Below are 23,287 nucleotides of genomic sequence, written 5' to 3'. Positions count from 1 at the left end.
GGGGAGCAGCGCCTGAGGCTCACAGGGGAGCAGCGCTTGAGGCTCACAGGGATCACTCATCCTGTGCAGAGCCTCTTTAGGTTCCACTGTCACATAAATGGGTGACAGGAACGTCCCTCACACATCTACAGGACTCGCTGGTTCTGTTGCACAGAGCCCATGAGCTTCCAGCAGCCTAAAGCACCTGGAACCGGTCAGCTTTGCAATAGTGGGTGAAGAGACCTTCACCCAGAAGAGGCAGTGCAGAGGAGAGGGGGGAGCAATGGGTGACAGTAAAGGCCACAAAAAAGTGGAAGCTGAAACACGGACTCAGCTCCAGGCATGTGAGTGGTTTCACTGAGGTGCAGGTGGAGGTAGCAGAGGGATGTGGAGTCCTGATGTGCTGTTTGTGTCAAGGAGAACAGAGGCAGGGATGGAGTGATGGGAATTGGTGCAGTTTATGTGGTGTCCTGTTCCCTAGGCCCCTAGGTGGGTACACTGTTAACAGAGCTGAGCACCAGGAGCTTGCCAGATCCTTCAGCTAACTCTGCCTGGCTGGGACTGAACTACCCCCCCTGGGAACTACCATGGATGCAAACTAACATGATTACTGGGCAGACCAGTGAGTACAATCACTTTGGGAGTCAATTGTGTATCCTCCTGTATGAGCTAAATTGTTCCCTTGCTCAGTCTCAGCTTATTGCATCTTTTTCTACTGATTAATGTGATTCATTCCTTTATTTTGGTTATTAATTATGCATTCTTGTTTAATGTACAATGGTATTCTGATGCCTCCATAGCATCCCTCTAGCAGCCTGCAGCGCAGATACAGACAGCACGTGCTCTGTGCTGACAGTGATCCAGCACCTGTGGGACATCCTCATGGCTCTTAGCCAGAAGCTGGAGCTTCAGGAAGCTGTCCAGGATGTGAGGATGTGCTGGGCTGAGGGATCCCACCGGCACCCGGACAGATGGGATGCAAACGTGGGCACAGAAGAGGCTGTCAAGGCTTAGACCACATGTAGGTTGATGAGCTCCTGGTCTGGGCTCATCGGGTTATTTGGGTGCTGGGCAGGACAGCAGGGATGTTCCCAAATAAGCACCAGTCCTCCTTGGCCTCCCCACCTTCCTCAGCCCAGCCGAGGATCCAGCCCACTCTTGGAATACATTAGTGCATCATTATCATTTCTTTCTTTACTTGTTCATAAGGACAAAAAAGGTAATATGAATTTATGTAAGTTATTGTATTTATTAACCTTTCGGACCCCTGCAACAGAAGGAAGAGCCAGACACCATAAACACACGTTCTGAATGTCAAGACAACCCTTGTTAAAGAAGCCTGATCACATCAGTCCGTGTTGGAACACCCAGAGCAGCTCTCTCCATTTTAAAACACCTTTCTACCTTCGTATACCCCATGGCAAAGTGACCTCTGGTTGTGCTCCGCAGCAGGAAGCACGAATGGGGTTTAAATGCTATTACCACAGTGACACTCTTTAATTTGCTTCCTTTACGTTGTAGACAACTCTGACTGTTTATCAGCAAGGCAGGTTCCTGGCAAGAGAAAGGGCTAACAGAAGGATGGTGCTCTTTTCATCACTGCCTTTGTAGGGATGCTGCCGTCGGAGGCAGCTGTAATGTATGTACAGAACAAACAATGGTTGGAGCCTATCACCAATGCAATAATAGGGCACAGTCACCCAGGAATACTTGGTAAATGTTGGAGGTGCTGAATAGACTTCAGCTCTTCCCACCTGCAGGGAGGGCAGGAGCCTGCGAACAGCCCCAGGGCTGACCAAGGCAGCAGCTCCCTGAGGAACTGAGGACAGTTTTCCATCAGGAGCCCCCCACTTTACAGGGGCTGAGCAACAGGGAACGTGTTGGATGGGGCACAGCCTGTGCTGAAACTACCACGTTCATTTCCCAAGTGACAACTTCCTTCCATGTGTGGCTGCTGGGTTTATAAATACTGGAGTGTGTGGAGGAAACAGCCGAGGAACGTGTGTGACACAAGCAAAGACAACACAGTGCAGGTGACCGAGGACAGGCGTCAGCAAACCCAGAGGCTCCGGAGGGACCCCAGACTCCCACCCCAAGGAGCAGAACAGGAAGCAGCAGCCACCCAGCACAAGCAGCACTATCCATTGGGAGCAAGGAGGCCACAGTCCCTCTGTGGCTGCTGCAGCCCTGGGCTGGCTGCAGGGTAAAGCCAAAGGCTTCAGACACCCCCAGGGCAGAGCCACACTGCACATCCCAGGGACACCGAAACCTCCCCTGCCCTCAGACACAGCCCGGCTGCTCCACTCCCTCCTGGGCTCAGATCTTACACACACACCTTTAGTTTTACTGCTCTGGGCACTGATGTCCTCATGCGGCTGCAGAGCAAACAAACCTTCATCCACAGCAGAGGACAAACACATGCAAACAGACTCAAGCTTCAGGTGAGGCTCATGTCCATGTCAGACTTCCACACACCCACATACAGACACAGACTGTCTATAGCACATGTGTAGTTTGTGCTGACAGTACATTCACAGACGATAGAGAAGCAGTTAGTTCTCTGTATGAAAGAGAGCATAAATGATGACAGAAGAGATGGAATATACTTATTTAAGTCAAACTGTGGAGCAGAGAAGCATATTGAACCTTTGCCATGCGGGTGCTTACGCTTTGTTTGCTTTTAGCCCTTAAGATGTTCAAAGAAACTGATAAAATCCATGTACACAAACGTCCTTTTCATCACCGTTACTTACACTCTTGATTAAACAGTGAGAGAAATGACTTGCTAAACAAGGCTTAAACTGGCGTTCTCCCTCCAGTCACTTTGCCTCTACCAACACAGGCAATCTGGGCTGGACAAAGCAGCCACCAGTGGGTAAGCTAATGTATTTCTGCACGGAAAGGTACCAGCTTTTAGTGCTTTCACTATGGTTTTAGTGCTTTCACTATGGTTTTAGTGCTTTCACTATGGTTTTAGTGCTTTCATTGTGGTTTTAGTGCTTTCACTGTGGTTTTAGTGCTTTCACTATGGTTTTAGTGCTTTCACTATGGTTTTAGTGCTTTCACTATGGTTTTAGTGCTTTCACTATGGTTTTAGTGCTTTCACTATGGTTTTAGTGCTTTCACTATGGTTTTAGTGTTTTCACTATGGTTTTAGTGCTTTCACTATGGTTTTAGTGGTTTCACTATGGTTTTAGTGCTTTCACTATGGTTTTAGTGCTTTCACTATGGTTTTAGTGCTTTCACTATGGTTTTAGTGCTTTCACTATGGTTTTAGTGCTTTCACTATGGTTTTAGTGCTTTCACTATGGTTTTAGTGGTTTCACTATGGTTTTAGCCTATTTCAGTAAAAATTACTGTTCCTGACGTTCAGATGGAATTCTTTCTTGCCTTATCACTGGCCAAGCTCCATCTTCTTTACAGCCTTCCCATGTAGATGGGTAAATTACCTATATGGTTAACCAACCAAGTGAGTGGACGAGCTGACCAGAGCTGCTTTGGCAGCTGCACTAGCAGATCTCTAGGCAAGCAGCCAAACCCAGACAAAGCAGGCTGGCATTGCCATCCAGCATTATGGAGCATGAAGAGCAGCAGATACAACCACACTGACAACCACATGTGCAGGAAGGGTTAAAATAAGACAGGGGATATCACACCCAAGAAATACAACCTCCTTTTCTGAGCATGAACCCACATGTTTAGATGTTATCCTTGTGTCTTCAGCAGAAGAATAAACTCCCATAATAACGTGTCAAATCTGTCATGGGGGTTCTATCCAAAACCCCCCTCCCAGGGCCAGAGCTGGTTGTGACTGCACTGAGGAGGTGGATTCTGATCTCAGCAATACAGGAGGAGAAGGGAATGAACCAACACCCCTTACTACACATACCCCATCTCCAAAACTAAACTCGTTTACTGGGGCACTTCCAGGAAGGTGCATTACAGATACCTCAATTATTCTGACATGCCATTTGTTATAGTGAATTTTATTTCCACACAATTTGACACAAAATAAGTCATTTTTATAATGCAGTTTGTCATGAAAACTGCTTAGTAGGACACAAAATGAGTACTTGGGAAAATGCAGCAGTTGTCTGCCTTCAGCAGCAGCTTTACAACAGAAGAGGTGCCATTATTGTATAATAGGATACAGTTTTGTGGAGCTAAGGGATTACAGAAGGAACAACACGCCACTGGAAGAAGACTCATGCTGTTCCTTATCAAGGCTACAGAAACAAAGCAAGCAAGGAAAACAAGTTCTGCTTTGTTGTGGGTGAAACAGAATCTGAGAGAAAAAGAATTTCATATAAAACACTCATCAGGCAAGTTTTGAAAAGCCACTTGATGTTTAACACTCTTCAGGTATCAGATGATAGGGGAGCACAATACAGCCTCAACAGTGGAACATGAGTTATGTCATACCCATATTGGTAGTACTGCTGCAAACTACTGTGCTATTCACCCAGCAGTTTACTGGTGTTAATAAACCCCATAACATCTTGTTGTTAGGTTTGGTTTATAGCTGGGATCACAAAGGCAGAACTGTTACAGCTATAAACAGAGTCCCTAAAACTCAGGCCATCAGGTGATGTGTCCCTACAGCACTAAGGAACATGTTTCAAATGCAGGGGAAAAGCTCCAAGTTTCCATTTCTCAGTTCTTAACCAAAATATCCCTTCTTGTTTCTTGTTGTCTGCCTTACCTGGGCAGCTTTCTTCAGGCATCAGTCTGACTAAACTCCCTCAACCCACTTCCCATCCTAACCCATATGTCCCTGCAAGCACTGTGTATGGTCATGAAGAGACAGTAAAAGCAATCAGGAAACACAAGTACTGAACAGCAGGGAGAAGGTGGGCTCAGGCACAGCACCACCAAACCCAGCAGCATCTCAGGAGTGCCACAAGCTGCTTCAGCACGTGGCAGGCAAAAGCCTAACTGAAAGCAGCATTTATGTAAGGCAGTAAACATGAAATGTCATCATTAACCAAGAGGCAACAGCTTTACTCATCAGTTTATTCAGACAGGACAGAAGCTTGCACAGTTCGTATACAGCAATGATCTGAAATATATTAGTGATATTTAACTCTGGACTTCTGCAGGAACAAAGTGACCTTTGTTTCAGGATTCACGCTTCAGCAGTACATATGCTCCCATGACAGCCAGCAGAGCATACTGCAAGAGAAAGCAGAGCATAAAGGTGGTTATTTCTCTTCAAGTGTCCCAAGCATGCCCTGTCCAGCATTACACCATTATGGAGCTGGGTTCCTACAGGTTTACAGGACTATTTCAGTGTGATCACATTCACTACAAACAGGCATCACAGCTGCAAACACTTCTGGAATTCCTACAAACTAAATGTTTTCAGATTATTCCAAATACTAAGTTCCACTGTGTAACAGACAGGCTAAAACAAGCAAGAGGATACAGCTTGTTTTACATTAGGTACCAAAACACAGAACCACGTTTATTAACATGTTCTTATAGGCAACATTCTTACTACCTTCACTTGCTATTTTAAAGTATCCAAAATGTCTGCATACATACCTTAAATTTGGGATAATCATTCATTATTATAGTCACCATCCCGACGTAAGGCAAAAACCTGTAATTCACAAAGCAGCTGAATGTAAGATGAACCCTAAAATATTCCATGGGAACTTCTCAATGTTACTCAGTGTTGGTGTAAAACAATCATTTATCCTGCCACTCATGGAGGGCTGAATGGGGAAAAAATGCTTATTCCCCTTAGATAAAATAATCAAGTTATGCAAGATGTACCTTAGAGACCCACACTGGTGAGAGGAACCAGAGGCAGCTTCTCCATGTAAACTGCTTTACCCCCCATTTTCTTTAAGGAATTCAAACCCCCCCCATCCCAGACCCACTTTGTACCAACAGTGCAAGTGATTTAAGTTCCACATTTCCTTTCAAGAACGTTTTCATTACTTACCCTCTTGCTCTTCCAACAACATCTTTCTTCTCTAACCAGTTCTGACCTTCTTTGTACAAGCCTCTATCATCGACTTCATTATTATCACCTTTAGTCAGGAATTTGATGTTCCCATTTCCTCTAGAAGGCAAAGAGGTGATGAACTAAATAGCACTTAATATAAAAGCCTCTATTAACATCTACAAAGCACAACACAGGTAAACAGTGTTATCTAATCTCGTGGCACTTTCCACTTCCAGCCCTGCTTATTTAACACCATTAAATCATTAGCATTACAGACCTGACTGACAGAATTAATAGATTTTAACAAGAAATATGTTTTAAAAACATTCCTAGATTGTCATTTAACGTAGGCAATGACACGATGGATGTGAAAGGGATATTGTCCATCCAGAGCAAAACCTGCATGTGCCTATCAGAGAAACAACCCTCTGCATCTTCAACAGAGCAGAAAGGTGACTCTGAACAGTCTCTACTGAGAGGTTCTGTCTATTTTAATGTCATTGCACACCTTGGAGAATTAACTCACAAGTTTCATTTGAGGTAGACCCTGAAAGTCTTCCCTTGGGAAGAAAGTGGTGTAACAACACAGTGCAATTTGCTTCTAGACACTTGTTTAAGTCTCAGTAATCACACTTATGGCTAATGAAAGCTTTGTCCTTCCTCTGATGGAAACAGATACTGAAGACCCTCTAACACAGCTGCAAAGCTGCATCAAATTCAGTGTTTTGTCACTAACACTGATACGGTTCTAGTCACTCACTGAAGCATCAGGCAGACAGGCAGGTGATGCATGCAAGAGAGCTCCCATTTAAATGCAATCATTAAGTTATTCATTTTGCTCAAGAAGTTGCTAATTGCAAGGAGTGATATCAAGAAACAAGGAGTTTTCATGAAGACAAATTAGGTATTAAAACAAGGCAGTTATTGGATGTACAGATTTGTTCCAGAAAGCACAGAAGAACAGATACTTCACAAGAGATGAACACCTTCAGCTCATGGTCAGCAAGTGTGTCAGTGTTTGCAACCCCCACTGTTAGAGGCAGACTCTGCTGCTGCTGGCAAAAGCAATGGGTACAGCTTGTGGTACTGGACTCCTCTTTGGCACAGGTTTATCTGCTTCAGACCTCTGATGGGAACAGGAGTCAGGGTCTCAAGAAGTGTGCCACAGGACTGGGGACAAAAGCAGATCACACCCTAGAGATGACTCATGTTCCAGCATGGCCTCCCTGCCTTTGTCTTCAAATGCCAACAAATCAGAACGTAATCAAAAGCCCTGGTGAAGGAGAGCACATTTAGAAACAAGGCAAATGCCAAGTTGAATTACTTTTCATGTACTTTGATTACTCTGTGAACTATTGGAATGTCTCTGCCTTCAACTTTAAAAACAACTATTTCACCAGCTCTGATTGGGTCATCATGGAAATTAGTTAAGAAGAGCAGGTCTCCCCTGTGGAAAGCTGGTTCCATGCTGCCACTGCAGAGAGAAAGAGAGGGAGACGTTATAAGCATCATGCTAAATGGAAACAAAGTTAATTCTTACAAATAAACTCACAATGTTATATCCATCCATTCAGTAACACTGCACAGACACTTAGCACAACCCAAGGCTCAGCAAGCCCCAAGCTGAGCCAGCCTATAGGCTTCCTTACCACCCCTGGGAAATAATGAGATAACCTGCATTTCAGAGGTGCATCTACAGACTACAGTGAGGAACAGACTGCAATGACAAAAGCAGCCTCTTATGAAACCAGAGTTAGGAGAAAGGAAGTGGTTGAGAGCTCCTTTAGCCTTTAAACTCTTCATCTATCCGAGAGGAAGAGGAGGAGACAACATTTACATTTGAACAAAGTCTTTCCTTACCTGAGCACCACGACAATGGGGCTCTCGCTTCCAGTAACCACGATCAGCCCCTTCCATATCATAAGGGCAGAGGACACAATCATGGCAAAGTTTAAGACCTGGTAATACAGCTGGATGGAACAAGACAATCGTGTCACAAAGTTACTGTGATGTATTGAAAGCTTAACGCACAATTTCAACCCATATGCACCCTGACCCCCATTCCAGACATGTGGATTCCCATGCTGAAGCCACACTCCAGACATGAGGATGTCCATGCTGAAGCCCCATTCCAGACATGAGGATGTCCATGCTGACCCCCATTCCAGACACGTGGATCCCCATGCCGAAGCCACAGTCCAACAGCAGCCGGCTGGGAACAGCAGCCGGGTGAACCCAACCGAGCCCCCCGAGCTGCGGCACAACCCCCCCTTCAGGGCTGCAGGCTCAGCTCACCCTGCCCGAGCCGCTCCCGTGTCTGCGGTAGGAGCACAGGCCTCGGGCAGCGCCGGGGACGGGGCAGCCGCAGCTCCCCCGGACACCTCTGCCCACCCCCGGAGCGCCAGGACCCCCCCCCGGCCCCGGCCCCTGCCCCTGCCCCGGCCCCTGCCCCTGCCCCGGCCGGTACCTGCCGCTTGTTCATGCGCCGCAGGTCCCCGAACAGATCCATGGCGGAGACCCGGGACGGGCAGGGCGCAGCCGGCGGAAGGAACCAGGGCTGGGACCGGGGCGGAAGGGGGACCGAGGAGGAGGGGGGACCGAGGCGGAGGGGGGACCGAGGAGGAGGGGGGACCGAGGAGGAGGGGGGACCGGGGCGGAAGTGGAACGCGGCGGAACGGGACCGCGGCGGAACGGGACCGCGGCGCGCACCGCTGACCACAACAGCCGCCGGAGCGGAAGGAGACGGACGCGACGAGCCCAGTGCACCCTGGGAGCTGTAGTCCTGCTGCTGGCCCTCCCGCTATGTTGCGCGGCACTTGAACTACAATTCCCAGCATGCACCGCAGCAAGGGGTCCTGAGGACGAGGCCCTTCGCCGCTGCCCTCGGCAGTGCCTGACCGGTTTGCTGCCGGAGGGGCTCTCAGTGAGCGCTGACAACCCCACGGCACGGCGGGATGAGCCGGGATCGTGCGGTGAGCGGCACAGCGGCGGCTCCGGCCTCCTCCGCCCTGCCGTTTGAGTCAGGCGGCGGAAGGACACCTCTCTGGGACCGGCGCTGCGTGTGCGCAGCTCATTGGCCACCGGGCAGGGCGGGGTAGGAGCGGGCGGGCGGCAGGGGGCGCTGTGCTGTGAGGGGGGTGTCATGGCGGCGGCACCGGCAGCACCGGGAGCCGCAGACAGGGCAGCACCGGGACAGGGCAGCACCGGCTGCACGTGATCCAGCTCTCCGTTAACAGCCCTGTCAGGCTGAGGCGGCCGCAGCAGCACAGGGACAGGTCATGGCAGCAGCACAGGGACCAGTCATGGCAGCAGCACAGGGACCGGTCATGGCAGCAGCACAGGTCATGGCAGCAGCACAGGGACAGGTCATGGCAGCAGAGCAGGGACAGGTCATGGCAGCAGCACAGGGACAGGTCATGGCAGCAGCACAGGGACAGGTCATGGCAGCAGCACAGGTCATGGCAGCAGCACAGGGACAGGTCATGGCAGCAGAGCAGGGACAGGTCATGGCAGCAGCACAGGGACAGGTCATGGCAGCAGCACAGGGACAGGTCATGGCAGCAGCACAGGGACAGGTCATGGCAGCAGCACAGGTCATGGCAGCAGCACAGGGACAGGTCATGGCAGCAGAGCAGGGACAGGTCATGGCAGCAGCACAGGGACAGGTCATGGCAGCAGCACAGGGACAGGTCATGGCAGCAGCACATGGACAGGTCATGGCAGCAGCACAGGGACAGGTCATGGCAGCAGCGCAGGGACAGGTCATGGCAGCAGCGCAGGGACAGGTCATGGCAGCAGCACAGGGACAGGTCATGGCAGCAGCACAGGGACAGGTCATGGCAGCAGCACAGGGACCGGTCATGGCAGCAGCACAGGGACCGGTCATGGCCCAGCGCTTGTGGTGTTCTGGGGAACAGATGAACTGGAGCAGTTCTCACCCAGTGCCCAAAGAGTGGAGACCACAGCGGGGGAGCAAAGAGCAGGGGAATGCTCTGGGATAAACAAAGTTTCCTGAAGGAGGGTAGAAGTGTTTGCTGCAGGCAAACAGCTGGTACAGTGTGACCAGCAGTGCTAGAGCTGGGCTGAGAGCACAGCAGAGCCCGAGGGCTGGGGCTGCTCATCCTGCTGCGGGTCAGAGCTCTGGAACAAAGTGACCTTCAGGAGTGGGATCTGCCACTGCAATGTGTGGTAGGTGATGGCCAGTGACAGTCCTGCTGCTGCTCCCCTGGAGCAGCTTCTTCGTCCAGGATACTTGGACATGGGTTTGCTCTTTAACCAGAGGGTTTCTCATTTAGAGATTAAAGGTGATCAGGAAGCACATTCAGTGCGAGGGAGACTCCACATCACATCCTGTGCGTGACTGAACCACAGAATCTGGAGCCATGTGTTGGGTTTCGTGCACATCTATGAGTCCTGCAGAGCTTACAGATGTGTCCATATAGGACAGAGAACAGGAATGATAAAGGTCACAGTTCTGTTCAGCTCTTGGTTACCTCCTACCCATGAGGCAAACGTGAGACTTGTTACTGCAAGAGTCATTCAGGTCTTTGTTGGTTCATTTGCTGCTCCCATTGCCCACAGAATTGTGCCTTTCAAGCAAAAGAGGCCAAATTCTCACTTGCCCCAGAGTAAACCTGAACCTCATTGAATACACCACTGGTTTATACCAAGTGTAGCAGAACTGAGTCCAGACCTGCAGTTCATAGGCTTGGTTAAAATTACTTTGCCACTGGAATGCCATCTTTATGTTATTTCTTGGGGTTATAGATGTACATTTCACTTGAGCTATTAAAATAATTCATTATCTTAGTGTAGAATATCACATACACCTTAATATAAGAAAAAACAGCTTTTGTTCCACAATATTGTGTGCCACAGACAAATGCCTACTAAAGTAGAATAGATTCAGCTTTGCGTTGAATTACATGTTGACATTTAACAGTAAATATTTGACCCTTTTCTATGATCCAGTTCTAAGCAAGTTTGTTACATGTTTGCAAGGTTATTTTGTGCTGGCTGTGCTGCTTGGGATACTTACCAGTATCTTCTCCATGAACTGTTTCAGATTTCCTGGTTCAACAGCTGCCCAGTGCAGTGCTGCAGTGTGATTGTGACCCAGCTCTCTAACTGAACCACGCTCTACAGTCCTCCAAAGCTGCTATTCAGGTATGAAATATGGACCAGAGCAGTGTGAGAAGTTATGTGTGGAAGCATGTGGCCTGGGTGATGTCTTGCTGTGCTCTTGTGGCTGCTGCAAGCTCGAATTAATCATGAGGCTTTTTGAGGCTGTTGCAGGGTTTCACTGATGCACAGGGGACAGGAGGACACAAATAGAGCTGTGTGCAGTCTCTGTGCTTAGGAAGTGACAGAGATGTGACACCCTTTGTCCAAGGCACATACACACACTTGATTCTGGGGCCCTAGTATCAGTTGCCTATTGATTTCAGTTCCAAAGCTCAGAAAACACTTCTACTCACCCATTGTTCGGGGTGAAACAAGGGAACCACATTAGGGAGGTGCTGGGAATCACCCCCACTTGTGCTGGTGCCTTTGTTCTTTCCTCATCTGATGATTCCTCTTATTAAAGGTTACATGTGTTTTGAAATCCTCCGTTCCTGTGGGTGTTTGGCTTCAATATTTGTCCAGCAGATCTGCTGGAGCTCTGCCCCTAGCAAACGATGCTCATTCTTAGTGCACAGGAAAATGTAGCTCTTGACATTCTGGCTGATTTGCCAAACCTTAGCAAACAGCCAGGCCCTAGTGCTGCTCTAGGGATAATATTTGTGTTTTCAAAGAGATTGGTCATGGGCAAATAACCAGCACCTTGCACCTGAGCTGAGCAATGTAGGTTAATAAGGAAAGTCATTGGAGTCCCTTTGCAGCTACTGTGAGTATAGCACAGAAGAAATGCAGGAACTCACTTCCTCAGTGAGCACTCTTCTTTTCAAATACATTTGGAACTCTTCTGCTGCCCATTCCTGTTGCTCAACAGGCTGTTAGAGCAGCCAGTAATGCAGAGTGGTGTCCAAAAGCAACAGGATGCCATTTATGGATTACTCTAATACTTGGAGCACTAAGCTGCCTGTATGAGTGGTTGCATCTGAGTGCAAGTAAGTGAAAAGCATCATTACACCATTTGCTGAGCCACAAAGCTGAGGAAATGTGCCCCTGCCTCAGTTCCCTCATTCCACATGAAATCATGTTCCAACAAAGACAGGAATGCTGACAGCTCCCCTGCAGCACCAACAGGGAGTCCTGGGCCCCTCTTTCCTCCCTGCATGGTTTACATGTGGCTTCTTTATCTCCAGCACTTCAGTCTCATTCATTTTCACACACATGATATCCACTGATGTGCTGAAGGGCTTTGTTCTGGGTGTGAAATATGGCCCCAGGCACACACCTTTGCTCTTCAAAGTCATTTCTGAAGTAATTTCAGCTGCTTCTGTTGGCCCACACACCAAGTGGTCTCAGGCAAACTACATGTCTTGCCTTTGAAATCTCATTAAGGCTCCTTAAAACTGGGCACCCAACATGTAGGACTCTGAACTGTCACTGGGGAAATGGGGAACTTCACGTTTGGGGTTATCATAGGCCTCTCTGGCTTCACCTTTTAGTCACAGAAAGTCCAAGTACAGACCCTCCCCTGGGGCTTGGAAGGCTCTGGTTTATCTTTGTTTTCAGTGCATACCTCCCACAGCAGTTCTCATTTTGCCCTTGTTTCTTCTGTTGGGTTTGTATCACATTCAGATTTCTGTGCCCTTTAGCTCAATAAACCTCCTTTGTGTTAAGGGTAGATGTTAGCTGGACAGGGAGAGACCTCAGAAAGGATTCTTTGGAGACAGCCTTTGAGAATTCCTTTCCTTCCCCTTCCTGTCCTGTGAACCAGGCTCTACCTGTGCCTCCAGCCAGCCTGGAGCTGCCTCTGCCCCATCCCTGGGGCTGCAGCTCATGGTGAGACACAGCCACATGTGCCCAGCTCCAGAGAGCCCCTGCTGCTGTGTGTGACACGAGGAGGGACCCTGTGAAACACCAGTCATGTACTGGAGTGTTGGCTCAGAGCATCACTTCTTTATTCATCACAATATGATATTAATACCTGATGAATCTCCTCTGAAGCAGGAAACAGTCTCAGGGGTTGTAGTAAGCATTACCAGTAAAGGTTAATGTTTCTTGTGTGCTCTTGGCATTGATGTGCTGATGTCTCTGTAATAGGGACTTGGTGCTGTGAAGGGTTTGCTGTCATCTCCCCCAGGGCCCCTCTGTAAGGAAGCAAGGAGACAGACTTGATCTGTGGTTAAATCAAGAGATCTGCCCCTGCCCTCTTGGCCTGTGATCAGTTCCCTTTGAGCATCTTTAGAGAACATCCTAGCCCAAGTGCAGCTGGGTCTGGAAGGGTCTGTGAGCTCTGACAAACCTGAGCTCCCTCACCTCGGGTTAGGGTGATACAGGAGACCAGGAACACCTTGGAAACCTCTGTCTGCTTCCAGCTTGAGGCATGACTATTCTGGGAGCCACAACTGTACTCAGAGGCTGATGGGGATGTAGTGATGAGGGAAAAGAAAGGTCATGTCACTGCCTTCCCAATGCATTTTAATTCAGTTTCCAAAGTTTATGTGCAGCTCTTGTTTTCTGGTCTCCTGTGTCTTGAGCTATGATGACTTTTCCATGAGCTCTTCTCTCTGCTGTAACTGTGTTATCTGGAAGATGAGCAGTGTAGCACCAGTAACTGGCTGGTAATGAACTCTGTTTATCTGCTTCATCTGCTCTGAAGAGCTGAGGGTAAAACACTGCCTAGGAAGTGTTATATATGTGAAGGCCCTTGAAGACCTCGGTCATAGCACCATATAAGACAATCTGGCCCCTTGTCACTGAGTTCAGTGGAGACCCATTTGGCCTCTGGCCATAGAATCTGCTGTTTGATGCTCGTGCCTTGACTTTCCTGAGATGTGGAAGGTGCTTGACATTACATGAGTGAAGCACATCATGTGTGGGCAACGTCTCAGCGAGTGTAAAGCACCCAGAGCAATGCTGGTGCTGGTGATGGAGATGTTTCTGTGCTTATAAAGGGCTCTGCTCATTTTGCTAACAGCAACAGTATGGAAATGTAATGACCGAGGGCTATTTTGAGACAGTAGCTCCTCTGCTTGGAGTGCATTCATCAAGGGCTGCTCTGCATTTTAACTGGGAAAGGGACAGTCACTTCAGCTAAGAAATATTGTACTTCAGTGTTAATCTGGCAGGCAGAGCTGTGGCAATGGAGCTGAGTGGTGGCCAGGCTCAGAGACAGCAACACTTATAAAGCAGTGGATCCATCTTCCCACCATTGGATTAGGACCACAAAATACAAAAGAGTAGAATTTGAGAATATGAAATAAATGAACTGCATAAAGGCTTCTGCCAAAGCACATCAGGGGCCAGAGCTGTGAGGGATACAATTCTAATAGTCACATTACTGCTTCAATACAGTTTGCCTTCAAAGTAGGAACCTGGGGGTCAGAGAAGAAAACTGTAGTGTCTCCTGTTCCTTTTCCAGATGGATCTGGGTCATTTCCAATGCCAGGTCTCTTCAAAACAGCCCATAGCAGTGGAAGAAGAGCTCCTTCTTTCCTGCTCCTACTCCGTCCACCACTGGCTACACAACCCAGGTTGTAAGTGGAGCTCAGGGATGTAGGTTGACTCTACTTGTGCCCTCTGTGTTTGCCATGTTCTGTACTTCTTTCTCTCTTCCCTCCGTTCCCTTCCATGTCCTCCTTTGGGGAGCTGAGACATGTAACCTTTTAGTAATAATCTGAAATTCAAATACTCAGAGTTGATTTCTGAACTGCCCTAATATTTGAGAAAGGGTTTAAAGTAAAATAGGTTCTTCTGTGTCCCATTATTGGCCTGGCAGCTGCGTGTGTGTGCTGAGTGTACTGAGGAAGGTAATATTAACAGCATGAAAAGGTCAGAGTTATATAAAAACCCTTTTAAAACTAGATAGGCCTCAACTCCCCACAGGTACACAGAGGTTAAGAACTGAGATGTGGGCCTTTGGCAGGTCAAGGTGTACATCTGTAACTGTAATGTACATCAGCTTCTGCTCTGCCTCCTCTGCAAGGGCTGCTGGCCAGGGCAAGGCTCAGAACCTCCCTGAGCAAGGCCAGAGCAGCACCAGAAGGGTACCCCTGTGCAGGGTGGGCAGTGCATATGTGTATCATGCCCAATAACAAAGGAGACAGGTACACAGTACAGGCCTTAGAGGGGATGCACATGGACAACACAAATGTGTATGAATTCAGTGGAACATGCAGCTGGGCTCTGTGGCTCTGAATGCCCAGCAGAGCCCCAGGGCCTGCTGTGGGTTTGCTTTGCCCTGAGCAGAGTGCTTTTGCTTCCTATGGGGTTGATTGCAGGGAATGAGGCAGCCCTGGCTGTCCCACTTCCCCTGGCTCATTGTTCCTTCCAGCTGGTGGCTCAGCCTTCCTCAAGGGTGTCTTTGTTGCTGGCAAATTGAATGCTTGGGAAGTGTCTGAGTGTGGCCTCATTCACAGTGTGAAGGGCTGCACCATGCTGCCTCACCAGGCACTGTAAACTCATGATCCTGTTCCTTCCCCACTGCTAAGTAAGGGCCTGTCCCCATGAAGATGCAGCAAAACTGTCCCAAGTACCATGTGTGGGTTTTTGCCCCACAAGTACTACAGCCATGGGCTTGTCTCCATGCTGTCCCTGGGAATAATGGGAGCCCTGCTGCTCCAGGGTGAAGTGTGCACCCACCCCAGGGCAGTGCCTCGTGTCTGCACACCCACTGCACTGTGTGCATAGGGAGTGGGTTACCAGCACGGAGCCATTCCACATCCTGCTCAGCAGCTCTCATATGCCCTGTCAGGAACGTAGTGATTTGCCTCCTGGCAGCACCAACACTGACATCAGTTACTGTTCACAGCATCCTTCGCAGGTGCTACTCAGGGAAAAGGGAAAAGAAACCAAAGTATTAGTGATGGCTGTGAAAATGTAACTTTTATTATCTGTTCACTGTATACAAAACACCATTCTGCATAGTGAGAACTCATTTGTTGTACAGTTGACAGTGCACATCAACAAACAAGTGTTCAGGAGGTATACACTCAATGGAGAGGGCAGTGACGGCCAGTGCAGGTGACACACTGAGATCCTGCGGCGCTGGCTGTGTGTTTCAGCATGGAGCAGTACCTCATAACCACTCACATGGGGTACTCTAAAGGGGTAACAAGCATTTACCAACAGACCAAAGTAAGAATGGGTATGAGGAGAGGAAGCAGAACTGATGTACCCGGTACAGTCTCCAGAGTGCTGAAGGAGTTTCACAGAGGTGGCTTAGAAGGATCCAGAGTTTTTTCAAACACTTCCATCATTAAAACGGTTCAAATTTCATGATAAATAACAGAATCTCACAAATCTTTTGGGGCAAAATGCTCCACATTTATTTACATATGAAATGTGTTTAATACAGTCGTAATGGACATAGTGTATAGTAACATCCGACAGCAGCAAGACGTGAAGGAACCGAACAGTTACTACTGGCTATCATGCAGCTAGCTATATGTACACCAGTTGTTTTAAAAAAAAGTACAAAATTGCTGTTTTAGGGATACATACAAGGTATAAAATGCAAAACCAAACAAAAATATACCTCTCCCAGAGAACTCTATATGAAAGGGACAGCACGGTACCTTGTTGTAGGTGGTGAAAGCACAGCCAGGGACACAGCACGTGTGCTGAACCAGCTGCCTGGGCTGGTGCACTTCCTGATGCTTGTGGGATTCCACACACTGAGCACCAGAACGTTTGGCATGAGCAGGGCTGGGCAGTGCCAACCCCTGGAGCAAGGGTTAACTGGTTTCTTTCAATACCAGCAATACAGGAACATACATAATGCTGTGTACTCACTCCTACAGAGTGCTGGATAAGTTACATGACAAAAAATACCATCCTTAGAAACCTGTTCCTCTAACCACATCTTACTTGTTAACTCCAGAGCAGCCCAGCCCTTCTGGAAGAATGGCAGCTTTGATCACAAGCACCAGATGGCCTAAAAATCACTTCATCTTACAGAAAGTTGGGCAATTTCAAAAGCATTCTAAGAGGTCTGCACCTCTTGAGGTGTTGCCACCCAAGCCAGGCCTGCAGCTCACACTGCAATGCTCCTTTAGCTTGGGTTTGTAGGCATGTAGAAGCACAAGTTCTTCACATGTAAGGTCTCCCTTAGCCTGCTTCCCCTCCAGGGGACTCACTTCCATCAGCTGCAGCTGCCTTGGGAAGCATCCAAACAAGGAACACTTCATGAGAAGCGAAGGAACTGCCCCAACCTCAGAACTCTGATTGAAAAGAAACTTACTAGAGAAAAGGAACAGAAACAAACAGGAAAACCCAAATTTGCCACTAGGTACGATACAAACACATAACAAAGAGTAGAAAAGTTATTAGTTTAAGTATATACAAACTCTTTCAACTCAAATACTGCTTCAATGGTTCTGAGGGTATAGACAATGAGGTGAAGGGGACAGTTTCATGAAGAATATATTGCAACAGCCTGAACAGTCCTGTGAACACTGTTATATCTTGAGCTTCCTGTAGCAAAACTGTCCCTAGTATTCCAATGTGGAGGAGACTTCTGGGTCCCAAACGCTCTGGTCACTTCTCAGCGGAGCTCATTCTTTTGGACTTGATGAAGGCCATGCCATGTGTTCTCATGTGAGTGTTTAAGGCCGCTTCCGTTTCAAACGTCTTTGCACACACTTTGCACTTTCTGTCCGAGGCTGTGCTGTCAGATGCCTCATCCTCGTGGTTGGCTTTGTTCTCCTGCTGGTTGTCCTCCCCAGAGCCGTTCTGCTTTGATACCGGTTGAGGCTCCTTCAGCTTATGTACAATGAAGAGATGTCTGGAGAGGGAGACGTGGGATGTGTAGCAGAGTCCACATTCCCTGCACTGGTAGGAGGAGCCGTCAGACTTGTGCTGAGGAATATGTTCATGGAACTGGAGCAGGTTTTCTGTTGTAAAGCCACAGACAGCACACTTGTGAACTTTAAATACATTGATCTTTAGCTTCTTCAGGGGCTGAGTGATTGCACCTCGTGGAGGCCTGAACTCCAGTACGGGTTCTTCCAGTTTACGCTTTGGACTAGGAACCTGTAAAACCACAGGAGGTGCATCATGTAAGTGTGTAAATACACAGCTCTTTTCATCACTATTGGTGACTTAAAACCTTTCCTGTGCTAAGGGAAAACATTGCATGTAACATTCACTTTGTCAGCTCTCAGAGCACCACAGTATCTAATGCTCTCTATAAACCTGAATTAGTGCTTGCCAGCATAAGTGCACTCAAGCACACACCGGTGAGAGCTCAGCTGTATGCAAAACATAGAGTATCAGTCTAGGAACTTACCAGCATTACCTTCTGCAACTCCCCTGTAATTACTTAGCATGATTTCATGCCTGAATTTGACTTGGTAGATGATCTCCTGATAGTCAGTAACCAGGCTGACATTGCCAAAGCATGAATCAACATGCACAGTGTTTTAAACTAGTTATTTGTCACAATATTCCTCAAGAATCCTCTCCATCCTAGGAGCTCAGGTTGATGTTTATGGAGGTAGCTCAGCTCCATGGTGTTTATGGAGGCAATGCAGACAGCTGCTGTGTTTTCAGCACTTAAACTGAATATGACAATATGTTGGGCTGAAAGACAGTCATGTGAAGGGTAACAGTACACTTTAAAACCCAGATGTGTTTGTATCTCTGCTGTCAGCTTTGCACATGTCATCACATGTGAAATCCTGAGCCCAAAACACTTGCAAATGTTGTTCATCTCTGCATGTAACAAGTCTTTGGACAGTGCTGTCCATTTGCTTTCCTCCTAACACTCAGCATCAGCAGAAAACCAGACTAGAATAGTTCAGCTAACAGGGACGTACGGATATCATCTGGTCCAGCTGCCAGACCTGAAGTTAAAGCATGATATTAAAGGCATTGTCAGAAAACCCCCTGTCAGTGAGTGAATGAACCTTCCAAGTGATTACCTTCGTGTCTTCCTTTACTTCCCTTTCTTCCACGTTTGCTGATTCAGTCATTTCTTTCACGTCAGGGTCTTTAATGCCATGCATCAACTGGATATGCTTTTCCAACATCAACCGCTTGGTAAAGGTACGTCTTGAATCTGGGCAGTGCCTACAGAAATACCAGAGAACCACAGTGAGCTTTCTTCTGCTCAGAGGGCAGCAAAACCCAGACCCTTGCTGCTTGTCATACACCAGGATGAATAGTGGCCAGGCTTGCCAGCTCATGGAGTACAAGCTATAGGAACAACCTGCTGGACCCGCTGCATCAGGCAGCAGCAGCCAGGCTGTGGGAATGCTGTGCTATACATGACAGGCTCATGTTCCCACAGCACTGGGTGTTCTGTTAGACAGCACAGACTGTGCTACCACAGAGCACTATGATTGCAGCCACAGACAGATGCAGCCTCCTGCCCAGAATTCCAAACAACTCCACAGCATGCACATACACACCAGGCTATGAATGAAGAGACAAACAGAAGTCTGTGTGGTGCCTTGTCTCAGGAAAGCTTTGGGTTTGCTTGCCAAAGCCCCTGAAAGGCTGACTGCAGGTACCTGCCTTCTCAGCAGCCTGCTGTGCTTTATGCAGGCAGGAAAGCCTCAGTAGTTTGAGCTGTGTATCTAAATACCCACCTTCATTTGAATGAATGGGACAATGGTTTTTATAGAACCAAGAACTAAATGACACTAACAGGGTTTCTTGTTGGTTTCTACTCTGTTTCTACATAAATGGAAGTAGAACTTACGAGCAGGTGTAAACCTTCCTGATGCCTTTGTGCTTGATCCGGTTGTGCCGGCACAAACTGTGGGATGAACTGAAGGATTTATCACACTGTCGACATGGATGTTTCTTCATTTGCTTGAGAAAAAGAAGAGAAAAACATGAATTAAAACACTCAGTAAAAGCAGTGCATGTGTCAAAGCCTTTGCTGACATGGAACTCACCAGTGCTGGTAGCAGACCTGCAAGGGACACCACTCCTACAGCAATGCTGCACAAGTCAAAGGACCAACATATTTTGCTCTTAAACTGTTCAAGGTGAGAACCTGACAGTGTGTACACACAGTGCATAGCCAATGATGGCACTGCATGAATGAATACATTCTGCATTGGGCTTATTCCCAGTGCTCCATAGGAGCCAGTCCTTGTGAGAGCACTGGGAAACCATCCCCCCCACCACACTTGCTCTAAAATCGTTGGAAAACCCTGGACAGACCCAACTAGGATTTGGGATGCATTAGTTACAAATCCTGGGAAGCTCAGCACCTGCCTACCTGGCCAAGCCAGGAGCTGTACAGACTTGTTGGAGCCTCCCTTTGTCTGGCTAATAGCTTTGTGCTTGTTATTTTAAACAGCACTTACAAGATCATGCAGAGACACACTAAGGGGGCTACAAATCCTCCTACCCTACAGCTGGATTGGCTTCAACAGCTCAGGAAGAGCATAAGGAAAGGTCAGTCTGTCTGTCTTTGTATGCAGACATTCCCAACAAGCTGTGGAAGGTGCTAAGGAGGGTGCTCTGGTCCTGCAAGAGCACCAATTAGAGGTTTGAAACCATTAACTTCAAATACATTGCATGAGAATGGGTTTTGTGAATAGCTCCTGCACAGCTTGAATGAAGTTTGTGGCACATCCTGCAGAGCTCAGTCTAGAGCATTTAACTGTAGCCATCATCCTTAGGGAAACAGCCTATGGATTCATCCCATTCTTTGTTAGACCCATGTGACCTTGGTTATCTTATGCTCATTTCTAGTCTTTCTACAGTAAAATGCATCCATAAAAGTTTAGGGTTTGAATATAGGAACTCTGAAAGCTAACAAGTGTTGAGAGGTCTGGAAGGAACATAGCAGCTGCCTTTTATCACCCATTTCTGAGAGACTTGGAGTTGTATTGCTACTCAATTTAATATATAGATATACATACATACTGTCTCCTGTCCTGTCTGGGAAACTGCTGGAATAGGGATATAAAATAGCACCTAAATGTAAGCAATGAAACAGGCCTTTGGGCCAGTGTTTGAGGGCCACAGTTATCCATCCACTGTTTCATAAGTGCTGCTCTTGACGTAGCACTTGACATTCTTATTAAACATCAGAGCTAGAATGAGACATACTTCAAACTAATATTTAGCAAGCATTATCAGTGTGTTACTAAGCTTATTCTACACGTCTTCTGCACTTTGCTGTGGGTGTGATCGGGCTGGATGGCATTCTCCAGCTCACTCTGAAGGGACAGTTGCACAGGGAGCTTGTGTGAAGAGTGAAGTGCATCTAGTTCTGTTTGCTAGTAAAGGCAGCGATGAGTTAGCATTTGGACTACAGGAAATGGCAAAAACTAAGCAGCCAAAGAGAGGGAGATGAAGTAGATCCAAGATCAGAGAACAACAATGGAACTTAAAGGGTTATTTGCAAAAACACTTCCTAGTTCAGGTTCAATGCACAGAATATTCCTCCTTTACCTTCCCATGTTCTTTCCTCATGTGGGAGATGTACACGTCCCTCTGAGTGAAGAGCCTGTCACACTCCCAGCAGGTCCAGCCAGGATTCGCCACCTTCTTAGGCTCTGCTTTCTTCATGGGAGAAGGAGATTTCTTCTCCAGCTTCTCTGGGCCATTGAGAGATTTTGTGTCCTCTTTGTTGCTGGCAGCGTTCTGGGTTGTGGGTTTAGTGCTGAGAGGCAGGTTTATCCCCAGGTTTGGTGGCCCCTCCACACTTTTCAGAGTCCCATGCATAGACTGGAATGAAAGAGAGGAGGACAAAACTAACATAGATGTAACAGTTGTGGGGACAAGATGAAAGACCCTCTGAACCCAAAGCTCATTTACTTCTTTGCCATACTACTGTCAGGTGATATTCTTAACTTAAACATGACTAAGTCAGAGGCTTGGCATAAAGAGAAATAAGCCAGCACTAATGTACAGCCTCTGTAGCTAAAGAGAGGTTTTCTCCGTGCCTAGATGTTTTCACACACACACAAAACAGACTTTGTAGGTTCAGTTTAAACTGCTGCTTCATAAGGAGGGAAAAGGGCTGAACAAGTCCTTTATGCTAAGTTTAATTCTCACTTTACTTACCTAACATTAGTTGAGCATCCTCATTTCAAACTACATGACTAGAGATTTCCAAGAAGGAAAGGTTTTACTGTCACATTTGACTGGGCACATTGGTAAATAGGACAAGAAAAGGCAAAGATGAAACAAGTCTATCAGTCAGGATGTATTATTTTATGCTGATGCTGAGGTGAGCCCTGTCCTACTCCATGCTCAGGTTAGTAAGTACCCTAACTCAGGGTCCTTCGAACCAAAGGTGGTCCCCAAGGCCAGGGCACAGCTAAGGGTGTCTGACAAGCACCCTGCAGCTCTGACACAGTGATCCTTCCTCACTGGCTTCTTCATTTCATGTTAAGTAAAGCAGGAGTAAGAAGCCATTCCAAACCTAACTATTTCCCTCAGAAACAAAAACCATTCAGTACATTCTTGGTTCTGAGAATGTAAGAATACAAATCTGATACTCCAGCTCTATTCTTCAGTATCACGTACTTCTGTATATCCTGTGGCTCCTGGGACTACCCACTAGCTCTCTAGCAAATATCAACCTGATCTGCAGAACATGTTCTTCCATTTAACACTTGCTAAACAGAAGAAATGTTATTAAAAAGTGAAGCACCCAGGGCCAAGTGAAGCTGTGTAGTAGAGGAAGAGGCTGCCTTTGGTATCCCAGTGCACCAGGCAAGCAGCAAGCGGCACAGGGCAGGGAGGAGGAAGCTCCCTACACTTCCAGCCACCTGAGATCCCCCAGGCTCAGCCTGCAGCATGTGAAGTGTTAGTGCTCAACTTCCCAAGTGTCTTTTACACACAGTAGTTGGAATTCAGTTTCTTACTTGAAAATAAACAGAAGTATTGAAGCACAACACAGGGTCCCAGTGCCCACAGCACAGACCACAGAGCTGGGACTGCTGCACCTCCAGCCCAGCCACTCACTCACTGGCTCTTACAGGTTTCTGTAGCAAGAGAAGGAGATGTTGCCAACCAGAAACACAGCTCCAGGTTATCTTCCTCCTCCTGGGCTGCTTGCTTATCCCTTTCTGTTCTGCCTTCAGCCTGGTCTTCTCTGCCCTGATGCCTTATGTCTGGTACCAGGCTGAGCTCTGGCACTCCCCCTCTCCTGAGCCCTTTTGTGTTCTTATCGAGCCCGTTACTGCTCATTGCATCCCCCTTAACTGCTGCTGCTGTCCATACTGCTATACACACATCCAACAGTTCTGAGTAACAGCAGGAATACTGTTA

General features: G+C 47.6%; 2 protein-coding genes across 10 annotated transcripts in view; both read right to left on the bottom strand.

The window, feature by feature from the left end:
* Positions 1–5,023: 5,023 nt before the first annotated feature.
* On the bottom strand, positions 5,024–8,537 carry LOC117438182 (signal peptidase complex catalytic subunit SEC11C). Its single transcript, XM_034073651.1, has 6 exons — positions 8,400–8,537; positions 7,793–7,902; positions 7,257–7,406; positions 5,930–6,049; positions 5,524–5,581; positions 5,024–5,151 (listed from the first exon to the last, which is right to left on the bottom strand). The coding sequence occupies exons 1-6, from the start codon at positions 8,439–8,441 to the stop codon at positions 5,098–5,100; spliced, it is 534 nt and encodes a 177-aa protein (XP_033929542.1). The 5' UTR covers positions 8,442–8,537; the 3' UTR covers positions 5,024–5,097.
* A 7,384-nt stretch (positions 8,538–15,921) lies between these two features.
* The window catches only part of LOC101881840 (zinc finger protein 532), a 28,486-nt gene continuing 21,120 nt past the window's right edge, over positions 15,922–23,287 (bottom strand). For all 9 annotated transcript variants that reach the window (XM_034073646.1, XM_034073645.1, XM_031054806.2 and 6 more), the window contains 4 exons: positions 21,461–21,736; positions 19,749–19,861; positions 18,967–19,114; positions 15,922–18,076 (listed from right to left, as the gene is read on the bottom strand). In XM_034073646.1, the coding sequence (XP_033929537.1) occupies positions 17,582–18,076; positions 18,967–19,114; positions 19,749–19,861; positions 21,461–21,736 (1,032 nt within the window). In that variant the 3' untranslated portion in view covers positions 15,922–17,581. The remainder of the gene's footprint in view (positions 18,077–18,966; positions 19,115–19,748; positions 19,862–21,460; positions 21,737–23,287) is intronic.

Source organism: Melopsittacus undulatus, assembly GCF_012275295.1.
Source record: "Melopsittacus undulatus isolate bMelUnd1 chromosome W unlocalized genomic scaffold, bMelUnd1.mat.Z SUPER_W_unloc_1, whole genome shotgun sequence".
Taxonomy (NCBI): Eukaryota; Metazoa; Chordata; class Aves; order Psittaciformes; family Psittaculidae; genus Melopsittacus; species Melopsittacus undulatus.
Note: the sequence above shows the minus strand (reverse complement) of the source record. Positions and strands in the feature narration are given on the sequence as shown.